General features: G+C 39.7%; 2 protein-coding genes across 3 annotated transcripts in view; both read left to right on the forward strand.

Annotated features, from left to right (window-relative positions):
- The first annotated feature begins 922 nt into the window (after positions 1–922).
- LOC137197416 (acylphosphatase-2-like) lies at positions 923–10,995 on the forward strand. 2 transcript variants are annotated; one of them, XM_067610818.1, is made up of 4 exons: positions 923–1,062; positions 1,479–1,495; positions 3,700–3,809; positions 10,565–10,995. In XM_067610818.1, the coding sequence occupies exons 1-4, from the start codon at positions 993–995 to the stop codon at positions 10,677–10,679; spliced, it is 312 nt and encodes a 103-aa protein (XP_067466919.1). In that variant the 5' UTR covers positions 923–992; the 3' UTR covers positions 10,680–10,995. The 2 variants fall into 2 exon arrangements, with proteins under 2 accessions (XP_067466919.1, XP_067466920.1); XM_067610819.1 differs by lacking the exon at positions 1,479–1,495 and having other exon boundaries at positions 934–1,062.
- A 13,364-nt stretch (positions 10,996–24,359) lies between these two features.
- The window catches only part of LOC137197417 (spectrin beta chain, non-erythrocytic 1), a 132,735-nt gene continuing 131,370 nt past the window's right edge, over positions 24,360–25,724 (forward strand). The window contains exon 1 of the mRNA XM_067610821.1: positions 24,360–24,514. The gene's annotated coding sequence lies outside the window, so the exon portion shown is untranslated. The remainder of the gene's footprint in view (positions 24,515–25,724) is intronic.

Raw genomic sequence — 25,724 nt, forward strand, 5'->3', positions numbered from 1 at the left:
TTTCTGTGTCCAGCTGCAGTTACTTATTGTCTCTACACACCTGACAGTACACATGTCAATCAAACTTTCAAAATAAAAGCACACCACACTTGTAAGAAATATCCCTCATTTTTAAAAAGCAATATGATCAGATCCCGACGGGTCAGAGTGCGAGGTCCCGACCAACGCTGCTTACAGCTTTAATATTAGTTTGTTGTTTTAGTTTGGGTTGGAGATCACCGGTAGTCTAGTTTTCGGGTTTGGTTTTGATTAGGTTGAGTACACTTTTCTTTTAATAGGTAGGGGAATGAGCTGGGTGCGACGGCCCAGTAAAGGCGTGGCTGGCCCAGTAACTTCCTGTCTTTTGTTCTTTTTGGCTGGGATCTCCAGCTCCTTTGTTGTTAAATTAGAGGTTTCGGTGTCCTTGTTATGTTTCGGTCTCCAGGCCGCAACAACCACACTAAACGTTTCTTTCTGTGCCACTTTTGGTTGGAGAGAGTTTAACTGAAATAACTTATAATTTATATTTCAAGCATCTGTTGGCGTCTATGTTTCAACAATCTATTATTGCAGCATGTTTGCAGCAAGTATTTAGTTCACTCATGTTGATAAAATTAAAGCAGAAGCAGCTTGACGAGGTTCTGAGACGACTGTTTTCAACACGTCTAGGACCAAATTTAAACCAACCTCCCACCTGTGCTCTGTGTGCAGGTGGGAGGTTTAACAAATTATGAAATGAACTAATAAAAGACAGATAAATAAAGTAAATGAATAAATAGCAGCACAGTGTTTGTAGTTTTAATGGACTACAAAGACCATCAGCAGAGAGGGGACATCCTCTCTAAGTAGTGGTGACATTTTCCTTTAAAAAAAAAAAAAAAAGCTGGAGGAAGACGTGACCATGTTGGTGCAGAGCAGTGAAAGAGAGGCAGATACACACAGAGAGCGTTCACTCGTTCCTCACCCTCCTCTTCCTCTGTTAAAGAGACAGTTTTTTGTTTTTCTCTCTCAGGATGTCTGCAGGTGAATCAGCAGGAAGCAAACTGCAGTCGGTGGACTTTGAAATCTTCGGTCATGTTCAGGGTTTGTATGTTTTCACTTCCCTCCCTCTTCTTCTTCTTCTTCTTCTTCTTCTTCTTCTCCTGTTTTCTGCTCCACTCTGTGAGCCGAGGCTGTAAAATGATCCGCCGCTGCTTAATTTAGGAATGAGCACGCGAGGATGTCATTTCACTTTCACTTCCTGCAGCCTCATGAGAGACACGTTGACCAGAAGATCCAGTCAGCTGTTTGTTTTAATCAGTGGAAATACGCAACTAAAACATTTATTTTATAAAATTACACATGAAAAGCTTAAAGACTAGATTATAAACAAGCTGTTATAATGAATCTTTACTGTTCTCTGATTACATATTTTAAATAATGCTCTCTCTCTCTCTCTCTCTCTCTCTCTCTCTCTCTCTCTCTCTCTCTCTCTCTCTCTCTGTTTTAAATCTGGACAGGAGTCTGTTTCAGAATGGTGAGTTTCTTTGTGCCAAATCTAAATTCCTGTTCACTAACACCCTTTTTCCACTGGAGGAACTTTTTTCTGAGCCTAAAGGAGCCAGTCTACTCTGTCAAAAACTGCTTGTCAGATGATTGAATAGCTACAGAAACCGCCCTCCCCCCACAAGGGATGTGCCGGTATCAAATTTGCATGGTATGATGGGTGAAAATATCACGGTAAACAGTATTATCACGATAATAATCAGCGTTTCCTGAAATCCTGCTATCAGTGCTAAAATATAGTAGGATTTTATTTACTGAGTACTGGCCTGTATGTTGTAGCTTTGTTGGACTTTACATAATAAATAACATCAAAAACAGTTTAAATTCTGTAAAGAAAAGCAGGTTGTTCCAACTTTAAGACAAGAAATCACTTTAACTGCAGCTCAGTGTCTCTTAGATTCTGCACAGACATTCATATTTTGAAAACTCGTGATTTTTTTCCTGATGAAACCATTAAAATTCATTTTTAAAAAGGCAGAGAAATTAGTAAACAGATACAGATCATAACAGTCATCCTGGGCACTTATAGGCCATGAACACTGACTGCTCCTCTACACACCTTCTCCACATCACTACTAACAAACACCAGCAGCTCTAAATCAGCCGCACTTCAGTGGGTTGATGGTTAATGTTAATATAGAAAGTCCTGTCTACAGTAGAGTCGGACAGACAGGAAGTTCTCTGGTTATTCTGCCTCTGTGTGACCAGAAAGCTCCGTCCTTCTGACTAAATAAAATCGAGTCTCTACCAAGTAACCCGACCCTAAAGGGACTAGTATCCTCCATCAGAACCTCCTCTCGTCACCTTTTCAACGTTGGATTAGCAGGAGCTGCGTCCAACAATGTCTGTAACTCTCCGACTCCTCTGATGTGATATTTCTGTTCTCTTCACATCGTAATTGGTCAACGTTGAGACGAGAAAGCAGCCATGGTTTGAACTTCTTTCTCAGCTCTCTCTTTCGTTCTTTAAACAACTATTTCTGTCACTTTTAATGTGAACAACTGAGTGCAACATTATGACTGTCTACCAGGAAAGACTGTCTGAAAATTTGCACTATTACCCCCCGTATTTAAAAGATTTCACATCCCCACTCTTTCTACAATGGCTGACTTATCACTCCACCTTTGAGTGCAGCCATTTGAAGAAACGTACTTGTTTTCAAGCATGACCCGACCATAACCGATGCCATTCCCCACCGGTCCAGCAGCCGTCACTAGAGAGTTTTTCCACCTCAGTTATCACAGCCTGGTCGCCAGAATAAAGCGTTGGCATTGAACATTTCTGCAAACCACAGAAACATTGAATATCTACATTTCAACACATGAAATACGTAGCATATTAACATTATAACGTTTTTCTGGCGAGAAAATCGGCTGTTTTTATTTTATTTTTTATTTTTATTTTAACCCAAATCATGATCTTTCCCCTAAACTTAACCAGACCTCAACCACAGCGTTGTCACACCATAAAACATCGTTATTCAACGGGTAGAAATGTTAATATGCTACGTTTGTAGAAATGTTGATATGATACGTATTTCACTTGTTGAAACGTAGATATTCAACGTTTCTGTGGTTTGCAGAAACGTTCAATGCCAACGTTTTCCTCTGGCGACTGGGTTGGCTATCACCTGACCGTCCACCTGATCCCTACAGCTCAGAACTTTAGGTATCTCACCGCTCTAACACACTTAATTCTAATTATTAACTCGTTTTCAAGCTTAACAAGTTAATAATTAGAGACGTATTGAATTTAGATACCTAAAACATGCAGGGCAGTAGCTCTCCAGGAGCAGGGTTGGTGACCACTGGCTTAGAATATACAGTAAAACCCTTCAAACACGTTCTCCTCCAGCCGTAGTCTTCTTAGTCATGTTAGTCTGTTTCGTCTGCATGTGTCTGTGTGTCTTTTGGGTTCAAACTCTGCGCTCAGCCGTCACAGTGTCAGTCCACAACAACTCTAAGAGACAGTTTGTCTCACCTCAACAGGCTGTAGAGGATTTTTTTTAATGCTTTGAGTCTGTTCATGTCAAATCAGGAACATGAGATAAAAAGACTGAAAGTTATCCAGGTAACTCAGTAACTCTCTACATATCCCGTCCAGTTGTTGCTGTGTACTTTACTGTACTAGTCTGTGTGATATTAACCCCTTCCCCTCCTCCCTCCCTCCCTCCAGTACACAGAGAAGGAGGGTCTGCGACTCGGTCTGGTCGGCTGGGTGAAGAACACCTACAGTGGGACGGTGGTGGGACAGGTCCAGGGTCCTGCTGACATGGTGGAGGAGATGTGAGTACACTGTGACACAACAGACTAGCGTATTTATTTTATATTTTTCAACATTTTTCTATTCTGTACACACATGTGTTTTCTGTCTGTAAGTCCTGGAAGAGAGATCCCTCCTCTGTTGCTCTTCCTGAGCTTTCTTCCATTGTTTTCCCTTTAATTGGGAGAGTTTTCCTTATTTGAATCAAGGGTGTAAGAATGGAGGATTTTGTATACAGCACACATTACATTCACCACTGATGGTGATGTGGTGTTACTGTTTTCCAGCCACTAGATGGCGGTCTTTACCTTCACAGCCCAGTTTATGCTTCTATCACATAAAGAGCTGCAGTCTGAGCAGGTTTTCTGACACCTCTTTACTTCCAAGTTGAACTGTTAAAATGTGTTGTTACAAAAATCAAAATTTAAACAAATGATTCTGAATTTTTTAAAAAATGTATTAGTGGTTTGGTGGAAGAAAAACACATAAAGCTGCTTATGACACCAATCACAGGTCCACCTACACACTTAAAGGTGCAGTGTGTAGAATTTAGTGGCATCTAGAGGAACGGACTTGGCAGAGATGGAATATAAGGAAGGAGGAAGCGGGTCTTCTTCCACAGAGCCACAGCTGCACCGCCATGTTTCTACAGTAGCCCAGAACGGACAATTCAAACACTGACTCTAGAGAGAGCCTTTTGAATTTATGGAAAGTTTCTCAGCCAGTGGGGGAGGAGGGTATTCAGTTTACTGCTAGAAGCCATTAAATCCTACACACCGGTGCTTTAAACACACTCAGTCATGATATATTTTGCCCGGTTTGATATGAGATACTGGCTTCATATGATCTCATTAGATTGTGACTTGTTTACATTCAAGCTGCAGATACAAAAATGAAGTTGTGCTACAACATTTTTGAGACAGAGAAGTCCATTTTCAAGAATCAAAGATTAATAATGATTTATTTTTTTCTTTTTCTTAAAGGGTTTCATTTATTAGCCAAAAATCTGAAAATATAGACATCATTTGTAGAACAGAAATGTATTTTCTGGAGCGCCACGCTAGCTGAACAGTTACTGTACATGTGACATATTTATTACTTCTGTAGTCCAGCAAGGGACCTTTGTTGCATCTCTCTCTCCTCTTGTTTCCTGTTGGCCTCTGAGCCAATAACTGTCCTCTAAAAGCAGAAAGTGCCAAAAAAATGTTCTCCTTTGTTCATCATTGAGGAGTCCAGATGTACTAAATGACTCCTTGACTAATGACTTCAGTGGTAAATGACGCCTCCTGCATTAAATTTCTTATAAAACAGGAAGTTTAAGTCATGCTGTTGGTGTAATTTAACACTAAATCTTTAAGTTTCTGGGTTATTAAATCATGTGTTTTGGCACTTTATTATAATATCTAAACATCCTCTTCCTCTCAGTCCAAATACTTGAGAGAAAAGAGCTTTTTTCTTTATGACCTGATTACATTTGAGATTCATCTGATAGTTACATAAATTCTGCTCCTCATTGTCCTCTTTCTGTCTCGTCCTCCCGGACTGATGGTAATAACCGATAATCAATCATGAAACTTGAAGACGGAGTTCAGTTTGTTTTCTCAATCTTTCTGTCCGTCGGGAGTGATGTCACCAGGGTGTGGATGTCTCATTTAGATGACATCACCGCCGCCGCCTTCAGGGATCTGCTGCTCTCTTACCACACACACACACACACACACACACACACTCACACACACACAAACACTTGACCCATGTAAAAAAGAAAGTAACATAATTCTTGTGTGTTTGTTTTTACTCTTTGCAGCGCCAGGCGGGTGGAGTTAACAGAACCAAAAGAAACCAAAAGAAACAGGCGTAAAAACTTTTTTATTACAGAAAATGGAAAGAGGAGAGATCTGATATTTAAGAAAATGTACATTTAATTAAATCTGCATGTCACAACTTTTATTTAAAGGCCTCGTCAGACATAGAAAACCTGAAATGTGCTGCCTTCATCTATCTGTTAATGTAAATGTTGATAAAAAGGTGTTTTCTGTCTTATCAGATCCAGTCTTGTGTTTGGACTTTGATCACATTTCCACAGAGAATTACAGGAAGAGAAAAAATGGTTTGATGTAAAAGTTGAAGGAACTAAAAGCAGATTTTGGCTCTTTGTTGTGGTTTGGTTAAATACCTAATATATCATGTTTAACCTGACTGTCACTGTTAGAAACTCACTTTCATTGAAAGGATTAAACATACACTTTCTACTATTTCCGTCCATTCTCTCAGGGATCTTTTTCCGCGCTCACTCTCACGTCCTTCCCGTTGACTCCACTTTCACCGCGACCTCACTTCCTGCCATGGCCTGGGAAACAGGAAGCAGCTGTTCCTCTGGGCAGAGAAAGGAGGGGAGGAAGGAGATAATGGATAGAGGAGAGGAGGAAACTCAGAGAGAGAGAGAGAGAGAGAGACCGAGGAGGTGGGAAGAAAGGAGAGGAAAATGAAAGAGAGGGAGGAGGTTAAAGGAAAGGATGGAGAGAGAGAGATGATGGTGGGAGGTGAACAAGTGGGTGGTTTCTACTTTTTACTCTGAGAAAAATAAATCCTCAGAGAGCCGGAGCAGCTTAGAAATAAGAACAGACTGAAGAAGAAAAGAGAAATGGAAAAAAAAAAGTCTCTTGTTGAGGTGTAAAAAACCACGAGGAAGGATAAAGGAGAGTAAATTAGAGGGAACGGAGAAAGGAGGAGATAAAAAGAGATGTTACTGGTGTCTGACATTCACATGAGCAGGATTAGATTAATCCAGGAACATGACAGAAAGACTGTGTGTGTGTGTGTGTGTGTGTGTGTGTGTGTGTGTGTGTGTGCTTCTGGAGACTGACTTCATAGAGACACAAAAGCATTTAAAATGTGTTAAAAAGGCCTAAGATGACATATGTTTACTGTTTTCTGAAAGAGAGAAAAGAAAAAGTTTTCTGATCTGTCGTTTTGTCTTCCAACACTGTTACAAATCACTGCTGGAAGATCTGATGTGACAACGCTATGGTTAAGGTTTGGTTAGGTTTAGGAAAATGTCATGGTTTGGGTTCAAATAAATACTTAGAGTTAGAGGAAGGTGGTGGTCATGTGGTCATATTTTTCTTCTTGTCGACAAATCTCATGTTTGGATCCAAACCAACAATGAACTGATCTTGTATTGTGTGTATATCTTATTCCTCTGTTGTCGTCCAAAAACCTTTTAAAAACACATCATTGAGCCACATCGCTGCACTGGGTGACATGTTCCTTCATCATGAAGAGTTTGGTCACAATAGAAAAGGATCCAAAGAGTAAAAATAGTGAGAAGACAATAACTTGCCACATGTGCAGAAATGTGGTTTCATTTACAGACTTGTTGTACTACATATCACAACCTCTTGACTTGGTACTACACTGTAATTTTATTGTAAATAACCTGTTTGTTTCTGCTCATCTTACTGCTACGTGTTTCTTCTTTCGTGACATGTGACTGTGTTCCCAGATTTCAGATAATAACTCAAACAGATACAGATAGAAAATGATGAAACAAAAAGGGGTTAAAGAATGTTTTATGGTGTTATGTCAGTGAAGGTCCTCACAAGTATAGAAGTACAAATGTGTGTTTGGGATCAGTGTTGTTGTTTTAGAGGAAAATGGCAGCAGATTACAAACCTACTAACATCCAGCTGCTGGAGACTTAACACTAAGCTGTGTGTGTGTGTGTGTGTGTGTGTGTGTGTGTGTGTGTGCGTGTGTGTGTACAGTAGAGTAGTAGGTCATGCAGCAGATCAGTGGACTGTAGATGGAGAAGTTTTTTTGCCAAAAAAGAGAAAGTAGGACAGCTCATCTCTCTTTCACAAGCTCTCCCTCTCTCTCTCACTCTCTCTCTCTCTCTCTCCACCTCCGCCCCTGCTTTTCTGTTGCTCGCTTGCTCGCTCTTTCTGGCTGAGCTTCAGTACAGATACACGGACGTGACCCTGATCCTCTGCAATCTCCTCTAATCTACACACACACACACACACACACACACACACACACACCAACACAAGATCAGCATTATTACATAGTCACAAAAACACTCGGTCAGTCAGTCAGTAGTAAAACACACTATTTTCTGCTGCAGGACACAAAGTTTCTCAGGGTTAAATATAGCCGAAGGAATGTTTGCATTTTCCCATGATGCCCCTGGTCGTCCAGATGCTGGCTTGACCTCTGACTGGCTGGTTGTGTTTTTTTGTTTTGTTTTTGTCTACATTTTTGTCCCAAAAGCAGTGAGGCTTGAATGAGGCGGAGCACATGGACTTACTCGTTTCATCAACTTGTTGTGAATCAAAGCTCAACGTTTCAGTCTACACCTTCATCAAGGGGCCAAACAGGAATAAAGAGTTGAAAACCACTTTTTAAACATCACACAAGGCATCCTATAGGATAGCTACATCATTCAGTAATTAAACCATCATCTGTGTCACCTGTATTGTTACATAATTTACAACAAATTGTATCAAAGCTAAATAATAACAGTTAAACTAAGTTTGTGAGGAAACGCCTGTAGTCCAGCTCTTCATTCAGTCCCTGCGGCGATCATGTGTTTAATTTACGTGTCCAAGCAATAGATCCAGATTCAGCAACATGTATTATCTCTCCAGAAAAGCTACTGTGTTATTTTTGGCTTCTGAGATGTGAGCTGACAGTTGTGAGGGAAACGTGGTGAAATCTTTTGTCGTCAATCCAAAGCAGAGCTCCTAGATCTGACTGTGAGACTCGTCCACCAACAACTTTTAGGACAATTTGAATAACAGTGAAAGTATCACACTCTCACTGCCTCGCTTACTGCTGGAATATTTATTGGTTTACAACGTTTCGTTATGTACGACCTTCATCAAGTCATTTAGAACCAAAGTCTTAGTGTGACTGCTGTTACAACCTAAATCTACAAACCAAGTCGAGTCAATTTATGTAAAGAGCACATTTAAAAACAACAGATGTCGACCAAAGTGCTTTACAGAGAGATTAAATTTGTGGGATTATTTCATTGATGGTTACAATCAAACAAGAACACAGGATCAAAGTAACAACACAGACATAAATAAGATAAAAAAACTACAACACATCATCTTTAGCTTTTAACTGAGTTTGTGGATTGGAGAGCAGTGATTGGTCAGCAGGTCTGAGGGGTCTGGAGTTGGGAAAAGGGGATGAGCTGTTCGGAGAGGTAGCCTGGTGCTTTAAAAACAAATAAAAGAATCAATTCTGCACTTCTGGTAACCAGTGATAGAGGCCAGTACAGGGGAGATATGGTCTCTCTTCTTGGTACCAGTGAGGAGTCCAGCTGATACATTTTGAACCAGTTGTAGGCGAGATAAAGCTGACCGACTGAGTCTTACATAGAGGGAATTGCAGCAGTTGAGGTGAGAGACAGTAAAAGTGTGAACTATAGTCTCCAAATCTTTAACGGACAGGAATGATTTTAACTTTGCAGGTGATCTAAGATGACAGATGAAGTGACAGAGGCGCGAGGGCATTGAATGTGGTTGCGGAGTTGTCTGCAGGGCCGAGGATTAGGACTTCCAGGATTTTACATCCTCAGTGCAATTTAGGAGGGAGTTAACTCTGCATGGGTCACAAGGTTTCAGCGGAGGTACAGCTGGGTGTCGTCGGCGTAACAATGATAGGATTATATTTTCCCAAAAACAGACCCCAAAGGATATACAGGGAAAACAAAATAGGGCCTAATATGGAGCCTTGTGGTACTCCAAAGGAGATGGAAGGGCCACTGAAGGGCCTGGAAACAGAGTACGCTGACCAGAACAACATTTTCTTATGATTCTATCAACATTGTAGCGTTACGATTCACCACACATTCATCTCACATCTCTCATCTCACAAACGTTGGCATTGAACGTTTCTGCAAACCACAGAAACGTTGAATATATACGTTTCAACTCGTGATTTACATAGCATATTAACATTTCTATTAACATTTCTACCGGTTGAATAATGATGTTTTATGGTGTGACAACGCTGTGGTTAAGGTCTGGTTAGGTTCAGGCACAAAGACCACGTGGTTAGGGTTAGGGGGAAGATCATGGTTTGGGTTAAAATAAAAATAAAAACAGCCAATGTCTCACTAAAAAAAAGCCGGTGTTCTCACCAGAAAAACAGCTGCAAATGTCCTGACGTCTCACTAAAAACACCCGCTTTTGTCGGTTGAAACGGGAAGCGGACATTGGTTTCGGTTTCGAGGTGGTCTCGAACCGTGTTCTCTGCTGCCAACAAACTTACTAACCATCCACCTGCCCCTCCTCCTCCTATATGGGAAAAATCAACTCATATAGATCACATGTGAACTACGTCACTTTAGAAATGTTGAGATGATGCGTTTTGTTGACATTTTGATGTGATACATTTTGTAGAAATGTTAATATGCTACGTTTTGTTGAAATGTTGATATGCTACGTATTTCACGTGTCGATATTCAACATTTCTGTGGTTTGCAGAAACGTACAATGCCAACGTTTTATTCTGGCGACCAGGCTGTCTCACAATGTGACGTATTGATATATTTATATATATTTATTAGAGGCGTCTGGCACGATAAACGTACCCCATTATTGTCTCACAGTCTAAAGGCGGCTTTAGTTGGATATACAGGTATTCCTAAAACAGCTTCTGATAATGATTATAACGTAAAGTGTTTTCCAGAACCTTGTGGTTTGAATATTGAACCTGCTGAATTTTCTTCTTGTGTCCGTGTCTTGTGTTCGCTCCTCCACAGGAAGGTGTGGCTGAGTAAAGAAGGAAGTCCGAGCAGCCGGATCACCAGAGCCTCCTTCACCAACCAGAGAACCATCGACAAGCTGGAGCTCTCCGGCTTCAAGACTCGCTTCTGACCAACTAATCAAACGTACCCTGACGAGATTCCCTTTCTGTGTGAGGGCAGCAACACTCACAGCTGCTTCTAGTGTTCAGAACTGTTAAATAGCTACCTGTAATGATTTATGAATGAAGACTGTTGAATGATATATTGGAGTTTCTTTGTTTGTAGAAAGACTCGGGTTTGAGTCCAGTCACTTTGTATAAGATAAGAGTGGAGTTTCCCTGTTGTTCTGTCAGATTTTTAAAAAGGAAAAAGCTCGATGTTATGTGTCAGTACATGTTTATGCACAGAAATAATACACTAATAAAAATGGTGCAGTCTGTGTGTCACTGTGTTTGTGCTTTTTCTTCTTGTTCCTCCAGTTGGATGTCAGATGTCTCTTCTCTGTGCAGAATGATTCATCTGCTGAAGGAGGAAAGTCTCTCTGTGTTCACCTTAAATATCAGTTTAACACCTGGATGTATCTGCAGGGTTTGTTACATCACAACTACTTTTCAGCCAATCGTGGTCCAGCATGCAGCTTACGCAGGTGTGATGTGGAAACTTGAAGCCTCCAGAGTACAAACACTGAGAATAGACTTTACAGTGAAGAAGGTAACATCTTGTGTCCAGTGTGTTTTAATAAGGGAGAAGAAGGAGATGTAGTTTGATTTTTAATTAAAAGGATTATATTTAGGTGTGACAACTCTTTCTGGAAAGACTCTTTGTCCTCTACCTGTTTCAGCTCACCTGGACTGACAGGCTTCTATATAAGCTGGAGGGAGTCGGCTCTCTCTCCTCTGGTTTCCACCATGTTTGGTTTTGGTTGTGTTTAGTTTCATTTATCTCTTAGTTATGTACAACAAATCTGTTTTTAGTTACAACTCATGTGTTGTCTCCCCTGGTGGTTTGTGACAAAGGCAACTGGATTTTTTTTTTCATATTAGACACATTACTTTTCATATATATCTAACAACATGACTGGAGAGGATCTTTAGGATGCATTACTGTAAAAAGCTGCAGGAATACATAGACCATCAGCATGTTTTGTTCATTTGCTGTGTCACTGTCAGTCCTGTGAGGATTTTTCTTGTTAATTTCTCTAATTTCTGTCATATTTTACTTGGTAACAATAAGATTTTGAGTCACTGAATTTCCCCCAAAGACTATCCTTGAAATTTCATGAGCAAGCTTGGATCGGAAAAATGAAGTGAGAAACAGAATTAAGGCTGCAACTAATGATTATTTTCACTATAGATTACTCTGATGATTATTATGATTATTATTATGAAAAGAAAAAGAATAGAAAAGTTATAGAGTATGTATAGAGTCGAAGGTGATGTCTTCAGATGTCTTGTTTTGTCTGACAAACAGTCCAAAACGTAAAGATATTCAATTTACGACAAAGATAATCATGAAATCTTCACAGTTGAGAGGCTGAAATTGGTTTTCAAGTTAGTTCTCAAGTAAGTAGTCTGTGTTCTGTAGCTGAAATCTGTCACCGTGTGTCTGTCTGATGTATACAAACACTCAGCAATGATTACATAACAGTACGTCACGTGACCTGATTACCTGCCATCTGATCCAATTAGATCACAATGAGAGAATCCCTGATCGGCTGCCACGGCAACGACAACAAAAGCCCTGACGCGGCAGGAACAGAGCGCCGGTTCACTGCAGCGTCTCAGAGTGTCTGTAAGTCTCACAGCAGGCTTCTCTTTCTTTGTCCTGTAACTCAAATGTCACAGGTTTGACCCCCAGGCTGTGCAAGGCTGCGCTGTAGATTTGATTGTAATGGTCCTTCAAGAGGTTTTGGCATATCTTGAGATGTTCTAGTGGTTTCTGAGGAGGTTATTGAGGTCCTGTTGTCACTGAGGGGGTTCTAGGGTTCCTGTAGAGGGTTCTAGTGGCCATTGAGGTTGTAGGGGTCCTTTAGTCGATTCTGTGGATCCTGAGAACTCTCTATTGGCCCTTTAAAAGGTTCTAGGGGTCCTTTCAGATGTTCTAGTGGCCATTTAGGAGGTTCTAGGGCCCCTTTCGGATATGTCAGTGGCTGTTTAGGATGTTGTACAGGTCCTTTCATTTAGGATGTTCCAGAGGCCCTTTCAGATGTTCTAGTGGCCCATGTGGAGGTTCTGGGGCTGCTTTAAGTGCTTAAACACCAATAGACAGTTCTCTACACCACCATCATCAATACGTTCAATGAGAGAAGATCTTCTGGAAGAACTGTGTTCATCCTTCCAGTTCCACACGCTGGATTTTACTTGGTTTTTGTTGTGTCAATTTCATATTTAATTAAATTTAACATAATTTAAAAGCTCATTAGTTGACTGGCTCAACTGTGACTGATGAGTCAAAATGTTTGGAAGAAGGCTGACAGGTTTGACTTCTGTCAATCAGTCAATAAGGGCTACAGAGACTGTGGTCAATGAGAGGATCCAGTTACCTGGTGGGTTAAAACAATCAGCAGTGTTCACAGGCTGGTCAACAACTGTTACGGATTTCTTTTGTTCCTCCTTGTTGGCTGCCGAGGAGATCAGAGATTAAAAACTAATGTAATACTGTGTAAAATGTTCAGTTAGCAGGAGCACAGAGATGTAATAAATTAACTAAAATGTGAGAAAAACACCAGGATGATCCTTTAAATGTCTATTTGTCATGAATCTTAATACAAACATATTAAAGATCAACTTCAATAGTGTGTGTGTGTGTGTGTGTGTGTGTGTGTCAGTGCTTAGAGACCAACTCCCCCTGGATACACTGTTGGAGGTGGACGCCTTGTCGTCATGCCAACCTACCCCGAGACATTACACACACACACACACACACACACACAAAGTTGGTCTTTAATATGTTTGTGCACCCGCAGCGTTTCAGAGCCTCCCCATTGGTTATTCAGGAGGAAACGTCAAATGTGGGACAAAAGTTTTGAACTCGTAGATTTGATTCGTAGCTGTAAACTTGGGATTCACACATGCAGCTGAGTTCGATGTGTAACTGCAAACCTTTGTGCAAATCTTCCTTATGCACTCACACATCGGAAATTATTTATGCAAATCTTTTATACATTCACAGACTCGAATGTATTCATACAAAATGTTTTCACACATTCAGATATGGTGACACACAGCTACAATACTTATGACCCTAATTTTATTCCATAGAAGAAGAGGAGGTGTTAGTTGTTAATGTGTGTTTGAAGAGGATCTTAATGTAACGTCATACTTACATAACACACACACACACAAACTCTACTGTGTGTGTGTGTGTGAGGGCTGTAATGGAATAATAACCACAGGCGGTGTCTCCCCACAGAAAATACCAAGAACTGTCGACTCTCTTGTCTCATAACTCTTGTAGCAGCTCGTGTAGCTGCGAGTGTCTGTTTGATGTACATTTTGTCATCTGCTCATCTTCACGTCTGCAAGCAGCCATTTTGCCTCGAGGGGGGAGGAAAAAAAATTTGAGCTTTCAAGTTCTCATGAAGTGCAACACAAAAAGAAGAAACCCAGACGCAGCTGGTCCTAATATTAATATGCTGGAATAACACTGATTGGCCTCAAGTTTATTTAAGAATATCCACCATGTGTTACTTTTTAAAATAATAATAAGAGTATTGACGCTTCTTTGTGGATGTTTTCCTTTTGTGTGCAAATTCCCTGAAAAATATGCAGTTAATTAAATGATCAAAACCAAGTGACACATAGTAAATATTAGGCTCTCGGGGGCTCCTGGAGGTCCGGGGCCAGATGATGATCCAGTGTTGCATTCAGCACGAAATGTCTGACCTCATGGACTGAACAAAACCAAACCTGCGATCACTGATCTGTACACATAGATAGACAAACAGATACATGCAGATAAACATACATACACTGATACAGATTATGCACATAAATGCCTTGTTTTAGGGAACATATACAGGTGTATACATATGCAACACATGTAGATTGTTATGTGATGTAAATATTGTTGTTATTGAGAATGTCACTGTTTATTATGAGCTTTATTTAATTAAAGTATCTCTGGTAGTGACATGTTATGACTATTTTAAGTAGAACAAACTAACAAGGGTCAGAGGTCGCAAATTAGCCTCGGCTATAAATCCTATATGCAACACATCTGTTTTATGTTGTTTTAACCTGTTATGATGTTTTTTTTGCATCGTAATGAAAAAACCAAACAAAAAAAAACAAAAAAACATATGTCTCACTAAGCTTGACTTTTGTTTTTTTTAGCCAGTAGAACGTCTTTATCTGCAGCGTTGCTTTCACATATTATCCCTGGTTTTATTTGTGTTAAGTGTTGTGTTCTGTTTCAGTTAACATCTGTATTATATCGTCTGGTTAATCAACACAGACAAGTATTGTTTAAAGCATATGTCTGGTGATTTTCTATATTTTTCTTATTGTCAACAAATCTCATGTTTAGATCCAAACCATCAATGAACTGATCTACTAATAAGTATTGTGTGTGTATCTAAAGCCTGATATATCTTATTCCTCCGTTGCTTTGTTCACAGCTTCACTAGCTTGTTGTGCTACATATCACAACCTCTTGACTTTGTACTGAAGTTCTTTGAGAAATTTTTTATGTAGCACAAAGCTCCTTCGTCCATGAAGAGTTTGGTTACTGTAACTCGTTTAGAAACTGTTCCAAAGAGTAATGATAGTAATAAGATAATGATCCTCAGGAGTAACGTTCCTGGTACGGCAGAGACCACTGAGCATGTGCAGGAACACATGCACATGCTCACACAAACAATGCATTTCTCAAAGAACTTCAGTACAAAGTCAAGAGGATGTGATAAGTAGCACAACAAGCTAGTGAAGCTCTGTGAACAGATCCCACGTATGTGCAGTGGCGGGTTACTGTCTCATCACTATTTATATTCTTTGGAGACTTTTCTAAACAAACTAACGTGACTAAACTCTTCATGATGAAGGAACATGTCACCCAGTGCAGTGCTGTCCTTCTCATTGATGTGTTTATAATAGTTTCTGTACAACAACGGAGGAATAAGATATATCAGGCTTTGATACACACATAATACTTGTTAGTAGATCAGTTCATCAGCTCATCCAAACATGAGATTTGTTGACAAGAAGAAAAATATAGAAATCAACAGACTTTTCCTTTAAGTTCAGTTATTGTTTATGAGTTTAGTCCTGAGTTCATGTCATAGGTCAGAACAAGGCTGCGTTGACTCCACACTAACATGCTGTTTAGTAACTAAAACAGTACGTGAGAGTTTTTAGTATGTCCAAAACCTTAATATGAAACCAATAGTACGTGAAGTGCATACTATCTCTGGGGAAATATTACAGTATGCAAGCACTGGACACTACACCAGCATAAATATCCCATAATGCAATGCAGTAGTGACACCAACAACATAACAGACGATAACGGAGGCAGCTCTGGCGTAACGTCAATAACGCTTCAGTTTAATTAAGGTGTCACTTTGCTAGGCGTAATATATTATTTAAATTAGTTCAGACTTTGTAGTTGGCGCAGGTTACCATGGTTACACATCTCCAACCAGCAAAGAGGCTCTCGGAAGTGACGTGATAATTACAGCTCAGTGCATCCAAAAAGATAGAAACTACTGTTTATTCACACTAAAGTATGTTGAACGATAGGACACATGTTGGGGATGTAGAGCATCGGATGAGAGGAAGTTTCTGGAACTCTGAAGGTGTCTCCTCCTCATCCTCGTGTGGATCAACAAAACTGACAGCTCATCCTGCTCAGCTCAGAGATCATTACGACTCTGACATCTGAAGCAGCCTGTTCCCAACTTGTTTTATATCCATAAACGCCTCCAAACACAAACCTGTCACACTTTCTGACTGCAAAACCTGCACGATGCAAATAATACAGCATATAATAATGATAATAATAATGCAGCCACCCACACACTCACACTGGTGCCATGAGAGAGAGAGAGAGAGAGAGAGAGAGAGAGAGCCCACCCACACACTCCAATCACTGTGGAAAAGCTGGAAAAAATCCACCGGCTTTGACCTCTCCTTCCTCCTCCTCCTCTTCCTCCGCCTCTTCCTCTCCCGGCAACCAGTTTGGCATCCCGTAGTGGTCACCGTGGAAACGCCACTCTGTCTGGAAGTGTTTGTGAGCGAGATACAGAGATACAGAGAGAAAAGAAAAGTTGATGCCATCTCTTCTCTCCTCCTCCTCCTCTTCTTCTTCTTCTTCTTCTTCTCTTATTTCCCTCCCTCCTCCTCCTCCTCTCCTCTATCCATCTATTTTATTTCTGAATATCTGCCCGGCACTTTAACTGCCCACACATTCAGTCTTATCCACCATGTTACACACACACACACACTCACTAACACACACACTAACACACACCTGAGTGGGTGCTGACAGCCAGCTGTTGCCAGGCAACGTGCTGAAGTTGAGTCCAACTTTGCTGTGAAAGAAACACTGACATTTAACACAAACACAGGCAAGTTCTATTTTATTCTATTCCAGTCAGAGCAGGCAGGTTTTACACTAAATGAAATGAAACACGGCGAATGTTGGAGAATTAACACATTAATTAACACATATTAAGGATATTAATGGCTGGTCTGCATAAATTAAAACACTATTCAGACTGTTGTAATGAATATAGACAAAATATTTCATGATTTTATTACAATTTTGGACTGTTAGACTGTTCACATCACAATGAGTGAAAAGATGAGAGTCTAAGTAATCAAATCTATTCTGCAATAATCTCAAACTTTATTCAGTAGATGACCTTCATATCAAATATATATATAAATATAGAATTAATGAATAAAAATGAGAAGAAAATCTAATACAAAAAAAATGTTTTTTAGACAAAATAGTGTATATTCCGAATAGCGCCCCCTACAGGCTTCGTTATTCATTGAACTCCCCGAAAATACCAACAAGTTCTCCAAACTAAACAATAAAATACACTGTTGGTTCATAAACTCCAGAACGACACATACGAGTGTTAGGAAAATATAAAACAGTGTATAAAAAAGTATAAAAGTAGCAGTAGTCACTATTTTGAGCTTATAATATTGCATTTGTAATAGACAGAGCAGATATTGAATGTGGGCAGACATTTGTAAACTGTTATTGCACATGACATGACATGAGAAACGTGAAAGGAACAGTCTTAAGGTCTGATGTCTGATGATCCTGCTGTTTATCTGGAGATTTTGGCCTCATGGGTCAGTGAGGATTCATCATCTGGGACTACATTTCACAACCATGTGACCTGTACTGTACTCTCTCTGGAGCTCTTTATATACAGTGTGGACAGAGACGCTGACTGGTTAGTGTTGATCCTTCTGCTCTGATGCAGAGCAAGAATCAAACAAAACTTTATCAGTAACTTTATCAGGAACACCTGTGTAATCTAATGTAATCCAACACAACAGCTCTCTCATAAATTCCACTTTATGAAGCTTCTACAGTTTCAGTTGTTGTTGACGTTGTCAGAAAGGTGATAATTCTACTTTATGTTTATTATTGAGGTCATAGTGGGCGGTGATGATGTACTGGAGTATCTTATATGGAAGTGATCCTAATATACTGTCCTCCTCATTAAGATACATGAAGGGGAAAATAAATTAGAATTATCTTTCTGACAACGTCAACAAAAACTGAAACTGTAGAAGCTTCATAAAGTAGAATTAATAGCAGAGCTGTTGTAGTTGATTACATTAGATTACACAGGTGTTCCTGATAAACTGCTCGCTGAGTGTATTCAGTTGTTTAATAGTTCTTCATCTCAACATGCTGTGACCTTTAACCTCTGTGCTGCTGCTTGTTGCAGTCATATTGTCGTGTGTGTGTGTGTGTGTGTGTGTGTGTGTGTGTGTGCTGCCTGCTCCTGCAGCAGGTGGTGTATCACACCTGTGATAAATTAAGATATGGAGATTAAAGGCTTGAGCAGAGCTGCAGACGAGACCAGTGGGCCAGTCAGCAGCGTTTGTGCTGTGTGTTGGTTAACTGGTTAACTGGTTACTGGTTACTGGTTACTGGTGTGGTTCTGGGATCTGTAGCTTAATTTAACTTTGTCTGATGTCTCTTTATAAGTAGACCAGCTTCTTCCTTTTAAAGAAGAAGTTTGCTTTCTGTTAGTGTTGTTGGAAATTCCCATGATACTGTGATCATTTGTTTATCTTGTTTATAAATACTTTATTTCATTCACACGTTGTTTCGCTCTCTTCTTTTCCTCCAGGCTCGTTTTTATTCTTACTCCCCTCATCCTCTGGACGTTTTCACGCACATAATAAATACAATAAAACATATATATGGGCAATAAAAACATACGGTGCATAATTAAGAATCCAGACATGTGAATAAAATAGTATAAAGTAAATATAGAGCGGCGGGTGATAAACTGCAGCTGCTGCATGATGGGAATTACCCCCACGACCTTTGACCTTCTCCTCACCATCCTCTCTGCTTCAAAACAAATATGGCTGCGGTCTGCTGGACATTTCTACATGGTGTCTGGTATCTAAGTGATAATCCCCCAACACACACACACACACACACACACACACACACACAAACACACACACACACACACACACACACATGTTCAAGAGCCTAAAAAGACCTTCAAGGCTGGATCAGATTCTGCCAACACACACAGTGTTAATACACACACACACACACACACACACACACACACACACACACACACTGTATCTGATGTCAGCACAGTTGGGTGTCCTTCAGACAATGAATACATCATTCCTAGTGTGTGTGTGTGTGTGTGTGTGTGTGTGTGTGTGTGTGTTGGGGGGCATAAAGAGCATTATGATTATCATGACTTGACAACATGATTACAAACTGACTGACAGCCTCCATATATCTCCCCTCTTGTTCTTCTTCTTCTGTTTAATAAAAGCATTTAATCAGATTGTTTCTCCCGTGATGTTTACAGATGATGAATACAGACTGAGTGATATTCTGTCTGGTAACAGAAGAGGAAAAAGAGCAAATTTAATCTTCTGCTTAGACTGTTCGACCTCACATGTTTAGAATCTTAAGTGATAATTCATGCGGCTGTAATACTTTTGACCCGCAGCAGTGGTGCAGTTCAGATGACGTCTATATATGTGGACAGATTTTTCCTCATTCGGAGGAGGAAGAGGAGGAGGAGGAGGAGGAGGGTGGCTGGAGGCTTTAACCCGACAGAGACCGCTGTTCATTTCCTGTTTCCAACTGCGAGTCGGGACAGTTTTTTTAAAAAGCGTAACTACAATCGTCCCCTCACCTTTAACCATGTAGTTATTATTGTAGCCATGACGACGGCGGTGGCCTAACTTTACCACATGTTTCTCTAACCTTAACAAAGCGATCATTTTAATCCAAACCATCATCTTTAAATCTAACCAGACCTGAATCACAGCATCATAAAACATCATTATAGTTTAACAGTGATGTGTGACGGTTTTGGAAAACACAGACTGATGATGTCATCCAGCTGATAACTGCTGATAGAGACACCAGATTAGAAAATGTTCCTATGTGTCTTTCTGGAGTCACATGATCAAACCACCTACCTGGTTGTTTAATATGGAGGACTTTATGCAACTTTTGCACATATGCAACAGATTTTAATGTGTAAATTCAGTGGAATTCCCCTTTAAATGTCATTGATGAACATTTTTATATAATCCAGACATCTAAAATGTTTTCTTTTCAACCAAATTTATCTCAGTTCTACCCAAAACTCCTGAACCTCCAACTTAGCAGTTAAACATTATCATCACACATCAGTCTCATACAGTGGTGGAAGAAGTATTCAGATACTTTACTGCAGTAAAAGTACCAATACAGTAATATAAAAATACTCCATTACAAGTAAAAGTCCTGCATGAAAAATCCTACTACAGTAAAAGTACATAAGTATTATAAGCTTGATGTAGTTAAAGTATTGCAGTAAAAGTACATAAGTATTATGAGCTTGATGTAGTGAAAGTATTGCAGTAAAAGTACATAAGTATTATGAGCTTGATGTAGTTAAAGTATTGCAGTAAAAGTACATGAGTATTATGAGCTTGATGTAGTTAAAGTATTGCAGTAAAAGTACATGAGTATTATGAGCTTGATGTAGTTAAAGTATTGCAGTAAAAGTACATAAGTATTATGAGCTTGATGTAGTTAAAGTATTGCAGTAAAAGTACATGAGTATTATGAGCTTGATGTAGTTAAAGTATTGCAGTAAAAGTACATGAGTATTATGAGCTTGATGTAGTTAAAGTATTGCAGTAAAAGTAGTGGTTTGGCCCCTCTGACTGATATATTATTATATATGACATCATTAGATTATTAATAGTGAAGCATCAGTGTTAGAGCAGCATGTTACTGTTGTAGCTGCTGGAGGTGGAGCTAGTTTACACTACTTTATATACAGTTAGCTAGTTTAGTCCAGTGGTTCCCAACCTAGGGGTCGGGCCCCTCCAAAGGGTCAGCAGATAAATCTGAGGGGTCGTGAGATGATTAATGGGAGAGGAAAGAAGAAAAAACAAAGTTCTGATACACAAATCTGTTTTCAGTTTTTGGACTTTTTCTCTAATCTTTGATTTTTGCTGAAATATTGAATCATTTGAACATTTATTGAAATGAAAGCATGTGAGAAGTTTATAGGGAAAAATCACTATTTGGTGGAGCTGTTAACAACTCATAGACATGTGAAATGTGACCCCGACTACACACTGCTTTTTGTAAGACGTCAAAAGACAAAAAAGGTTGGAAACCACTGGTTTCATCTTTAACAATGTGTTGTATTTTAAAAGCTTGTTATATTATCCATTGTGTCAAATCTTCATCTGAAAAGTAACTAAAGCTGTCAAATAAATGTAGTGGAGTAGAAAGTACAATATTTCCCTCTGAAATGTAGTGGAGTGGAAGTATAAAGTACAAGTACTGGTCTCATACATGTGGACCAGTATGCTTGATAACAGTCAAATCAGGTGTTTGCATAAACAACCTTCTTGTTGTTCTCCTGTTGTTGTCACCACGATGTAAAGCAACAACAACAGTGTGTCACTGAAACAAACGTAGTTCTGATCTGATGATTCATCCACGTAGGAGGATCATTCAGATGAGAGCTGAAGCTTTTCTAACATCCCAGCTGTGAGATCAGAACACAGGAATGTGACATGAGAGCGTCATGGATACGCTGACAGACACTTTCAGTATCATATTATGATTTTTTTTAAAAACGTTTTTCTTTATATAATCTGTTTGATCAGAGTCATCCCCAACTTTTCAGAGTCAGAGCTGTTTGGCATCATTTCATCTCTGCAGACTCTCCCCTCCCTCTCTCCCTCCCTCCTCCCTCCTCCTCCTCTCTGCTGGCTGATTCTCCGCCTCTCACTCCCACTTGAAGAGCTGGAAGCGCTTGATACATGTTTCACTGCTGCCCTGACGGGTGGAGACAGTCCAGTTGTACTGAGAGTCTCTAAAAATGCAATGTCACTTTCATTTTCATTTATTCAGTGTTGGATTATCAGGAAACATAAACATCTTTCTGCCCTTATAGACGCCTGTATGTATTAAAAATATACAGTTGGAATATATTATTATTTATTATTTCATCATATAAGCAATGACACACTGTTATCCAATAATGTCTATTTTTAACATAATATTATATATAACATATATTAAGTGATTAACCTAAAGAAATATTATATATATTAATAATATATAAAAAGTATTTAATGTTTGCATGGAAGTATTGTTTTTAAATAAATGTTTGTTATATATGAATAAATCAGTCCGTTGAAGGGAAAAATTATTAGAAGATCGTGGACTTGAAGAAAATTATTTCCAAAAGCAAATGTGGAAGATTTTAAATACAAAGTCCAGACATGAGCAGAAGAAATGTGGCCAAAAAGCCAAAATTAATTAATTGTTTATTTAAGAAAGATTAGAAATGTGAAAAATATGAGTTCAATTTGCCTTAAAGTCACTGAGCAGAGATATGATGTGAAATATTACCAACACATGTTGAAAGTGGAGGATACAGATGTGTAATTGAAGATGATAATGACCTTTATATCATGATTTATGACAAATATCATTTAAAAAAGTTCATGTTTCAGATTTATATTTGATAGGAACTGAGAATAGAGCTTTAATTGAAACATTTTAATGATGTTTTTTACATTTTCTGGCTGAGATAGAAGAAGAAAAATAACATATGATCAATAATATTCTCATATTCAATCAGTTTATGATCTGGATCAAATATACAGTTTGATATTATTGAATGCAGATGTAGATTTTGTTTTGTTTGTATTTGTATGTTTTGTTTTGTGCTCATGGGGCTGCGTTTGTATAGTTGTTGTATTTCCATTGTGGGAAATCAACCCGGTGGGTTGGTTTGTGGTTCGTTAATGTGTTTGTATGATGAAAATGAAGCTATTCATTTATTTAATATATTAAATATGTTGATAAAGGACATTATTAATACTGATCGATCGATGTGGAAGCAGCATTTTACTGGTTAGTTTGAACGACTTTACACTTAAAGATCAATTCATGCTTTCTGCAGCCGCGTAGCTGTGAGGGTCTGAGTGATAAAAGTAGTGTTTGGTCCATCTGACTGATATATGATTATAATTATATATATATATATAACTGATGGTTGTTAAAAGGTCACATGTCCTCCACGGTTGCGTTCTGCTATTTTGTGTCTGCAGCCAGGACACAAGTCTCCGCTAGAGAAAAATACTCAAAAAAACCCCCAAACTCATAACTTTGAACTCAACAATCATCATTTTCAAAAAGTTTAGCTTGTTTTATTACATTTCTAAATGTATTTTTGTTCTTTTAGTGGGTGGTTTCCAGCGGTTAGAAGGATCCTGTCAAAGTTTAAAGTGTCTGGTGGAGTTCCTACAGCTGGATGTTTGTTCTCTCTTCAGAGTTTGTTTTCATTCATCTGCTGAAGGAGGAAAGTTTCTCTGAGTTCATCTTGAATCTCAGTTTAACACCTACGAGCATCATGTGTGACGTCACAACTAGTTTGGAGCCAATCGTGGTCCAGTATTCAACTTACACAAGTGTGAAGTGGAAACTTGAAGCCTCCAGTGAACAAACACTGAGACTGAACTTTACAGTGAAGGAGGAAACATCTGGTGTCCAGCTGGAAAACGTTAGAAATGAAAAATATTTGCATATTTATAGAATCTGGAGTTTATAATGAGGGAGGAGGAGGAGGATTTCAACAAGATAATTGAACGTTTTGGGGAGAAAAACCATATCAGACACAAATTCAAACTGGTCATAATACTAACATCATGTTAATAATTTAAGCAGGTTTGTTCTCGTTGTAAAACCAGTTCAATATTTGTGAATTATAGAAGACATCTATTGATCAGCCATCCTTTCTTATGACAAAAAAACAACATATTTTCATAATTTTGTTTCATCTTTATTATATTTAGTTGCAGAATGAAAGTTAACAGTTTGATTAATGATCATTTAACTGACAGTAGAATATCCACCGACATGTATCTCATTAATTAGCTTTATATTCTGTCGTTTACTTATTAGTATTATTATTATTTTATTACAAATCGACAATAAACTATCAAAACAGCAAGTTAAAGCCAACACACAGTGTAGCACCGCCCCTCCGGTGCCTCGCGGTGTATGAACCGAGCGCGACGGGCGCTGCAGTCCGGGCCGTGCTGGGCAGAGCGGAGCTGGGGGGGGAGGAGGGGAGGAGAGGAGGAGGAGGGAGGAGGATTTGAGGACTCTGTGCCGCTGCGTTGTTTTTCCTCCCGAGCTCTCAGCAGTCCGTCCGTCCGTCCTTCACTCCGAGCGGGACTCCACTGCTCTTCTGTCGGCCCCCAGGTGAGTGTGAACCCGTGCCGAGCCGAGCCAAGCCAGGCTGGTCTGTGTGTATGTTGTGTTTTTTATTTAGGCCTATTAATTAATTTTTTTATCCCGCTGCTGTGTCATTTCTAATCCATCTGTGCAACGGATTCGTTACATTGTGTCCGCGGTTGGAGAACATCCACATCCACACATCCACGACGGCGGCGGCTGCTGCACTGTGATAACCCGGGTTAGAAGCTGTCTATCCCGGGTTAAATAATAATCACACCTCAAATCAAAGCAGCGGAGTCATTGTGTCGCTGCAGCAGCAGCAGCAGCAGCGGCGGCGGCGGCTCACTGGCGCAGAGACACGCCGGGCAGAGACCACCTCTCCCCCGGCTCTGCCTCTCTGTTTCCCCCCCGCTTCTCTCCTCTTCATCGTGTGGTTGAACTTGTGTGTGTGTGTGTGTGTGTGTGTGTGTGTGTGTGTGTGTGTGTGTGTGTGTGTTGAGGCTTTAGTGCGCCAGAGCTGCTGCTTCTTCTTCGTGGTGTTGTTGTTTTTCTGGTGAATTCTGCAGCTCTCTCTCTGTATTGCTGCTGCTGCTGCTGCTGCTCACGTCACATAAAAACATTTTTTTTTCTTGTCTCCCTGATGAAAATGATATTATGATGATGATGATGGTGCAGGTGTGGTCGCCTGTGCTGACCTCAGCCTCAGCAATAACACTGGACTGTTCCCATAATATCCCTCTCTCTCTCTCTCTCTCTCTCTGTAACATTCAGGGACTTTTCAGTGACCTTCTCTCTTACTTTAACTCTCCTGTAATAATATTCACACAGGACCTCAAAGTGCGTCTGTGCTGCCCTGATGATGAACACCTTCATCTTCCTCTAGGTTGTACTTTGTGGTAGTTTTTGTGTGTAATGATCCTGCAGTGATTTAGCAGATTTGAAATGTCACTGTAGTTCTGTGACAGTAAAAAAACAAAACGGCTGCTGCTTTGAGGCGTTTTTTGTTTTTTTGCGCAGACCCTGTTTCAAATCCTGTAGAGCAATTATGTAATCAGATACAGGCTGGACTGCTGCTTTCTCTCCTCCTCCCTCCTTCCCCTCCCTCCTTCCCCTCCCCTTCTCCATTTCTTTCCCTCTCCTCTCCCTTTTCCTACAAATCTTCCTCCCCAATTTTCTCTCTCTCTCTAATCTTCTGTCGTCTCCGTTTTCTTTCCACCCTGTTTTCTACTCATTT

This window comes from Thunnus thynnus, chromosome 14 (assembly GCF_963924715.1).
Source record: "Thunnus thynnus chromosome 14, fThuThy2.1, whole genome shotgun sequence".
In the NCBI taxonomy this organism is placed as follows: Eukaryota; Metazoa; Chordata; class Actinopteri; order Scombriformes; family Scombridae; genus Thunnus; species Thunnus thynnus.

Excerpts from the sequence above, each read along its gene's own strand:
- LOC137197416 (XM_067610818.1), top strand. The coding sequence starts at position 993 with ATGTCTGCAGGTGAATCAGCAGGAAGCAAACTGCAGTCGGTGGACTTT. Across the intron at positions 3,810-10,564 it reads GCTGACATGGTGGAGGAGAT|GAAGGTGTGGCTGAGTAAAG; the intron begins GTGAGTACACTG and ends GCTCCTCCACAG.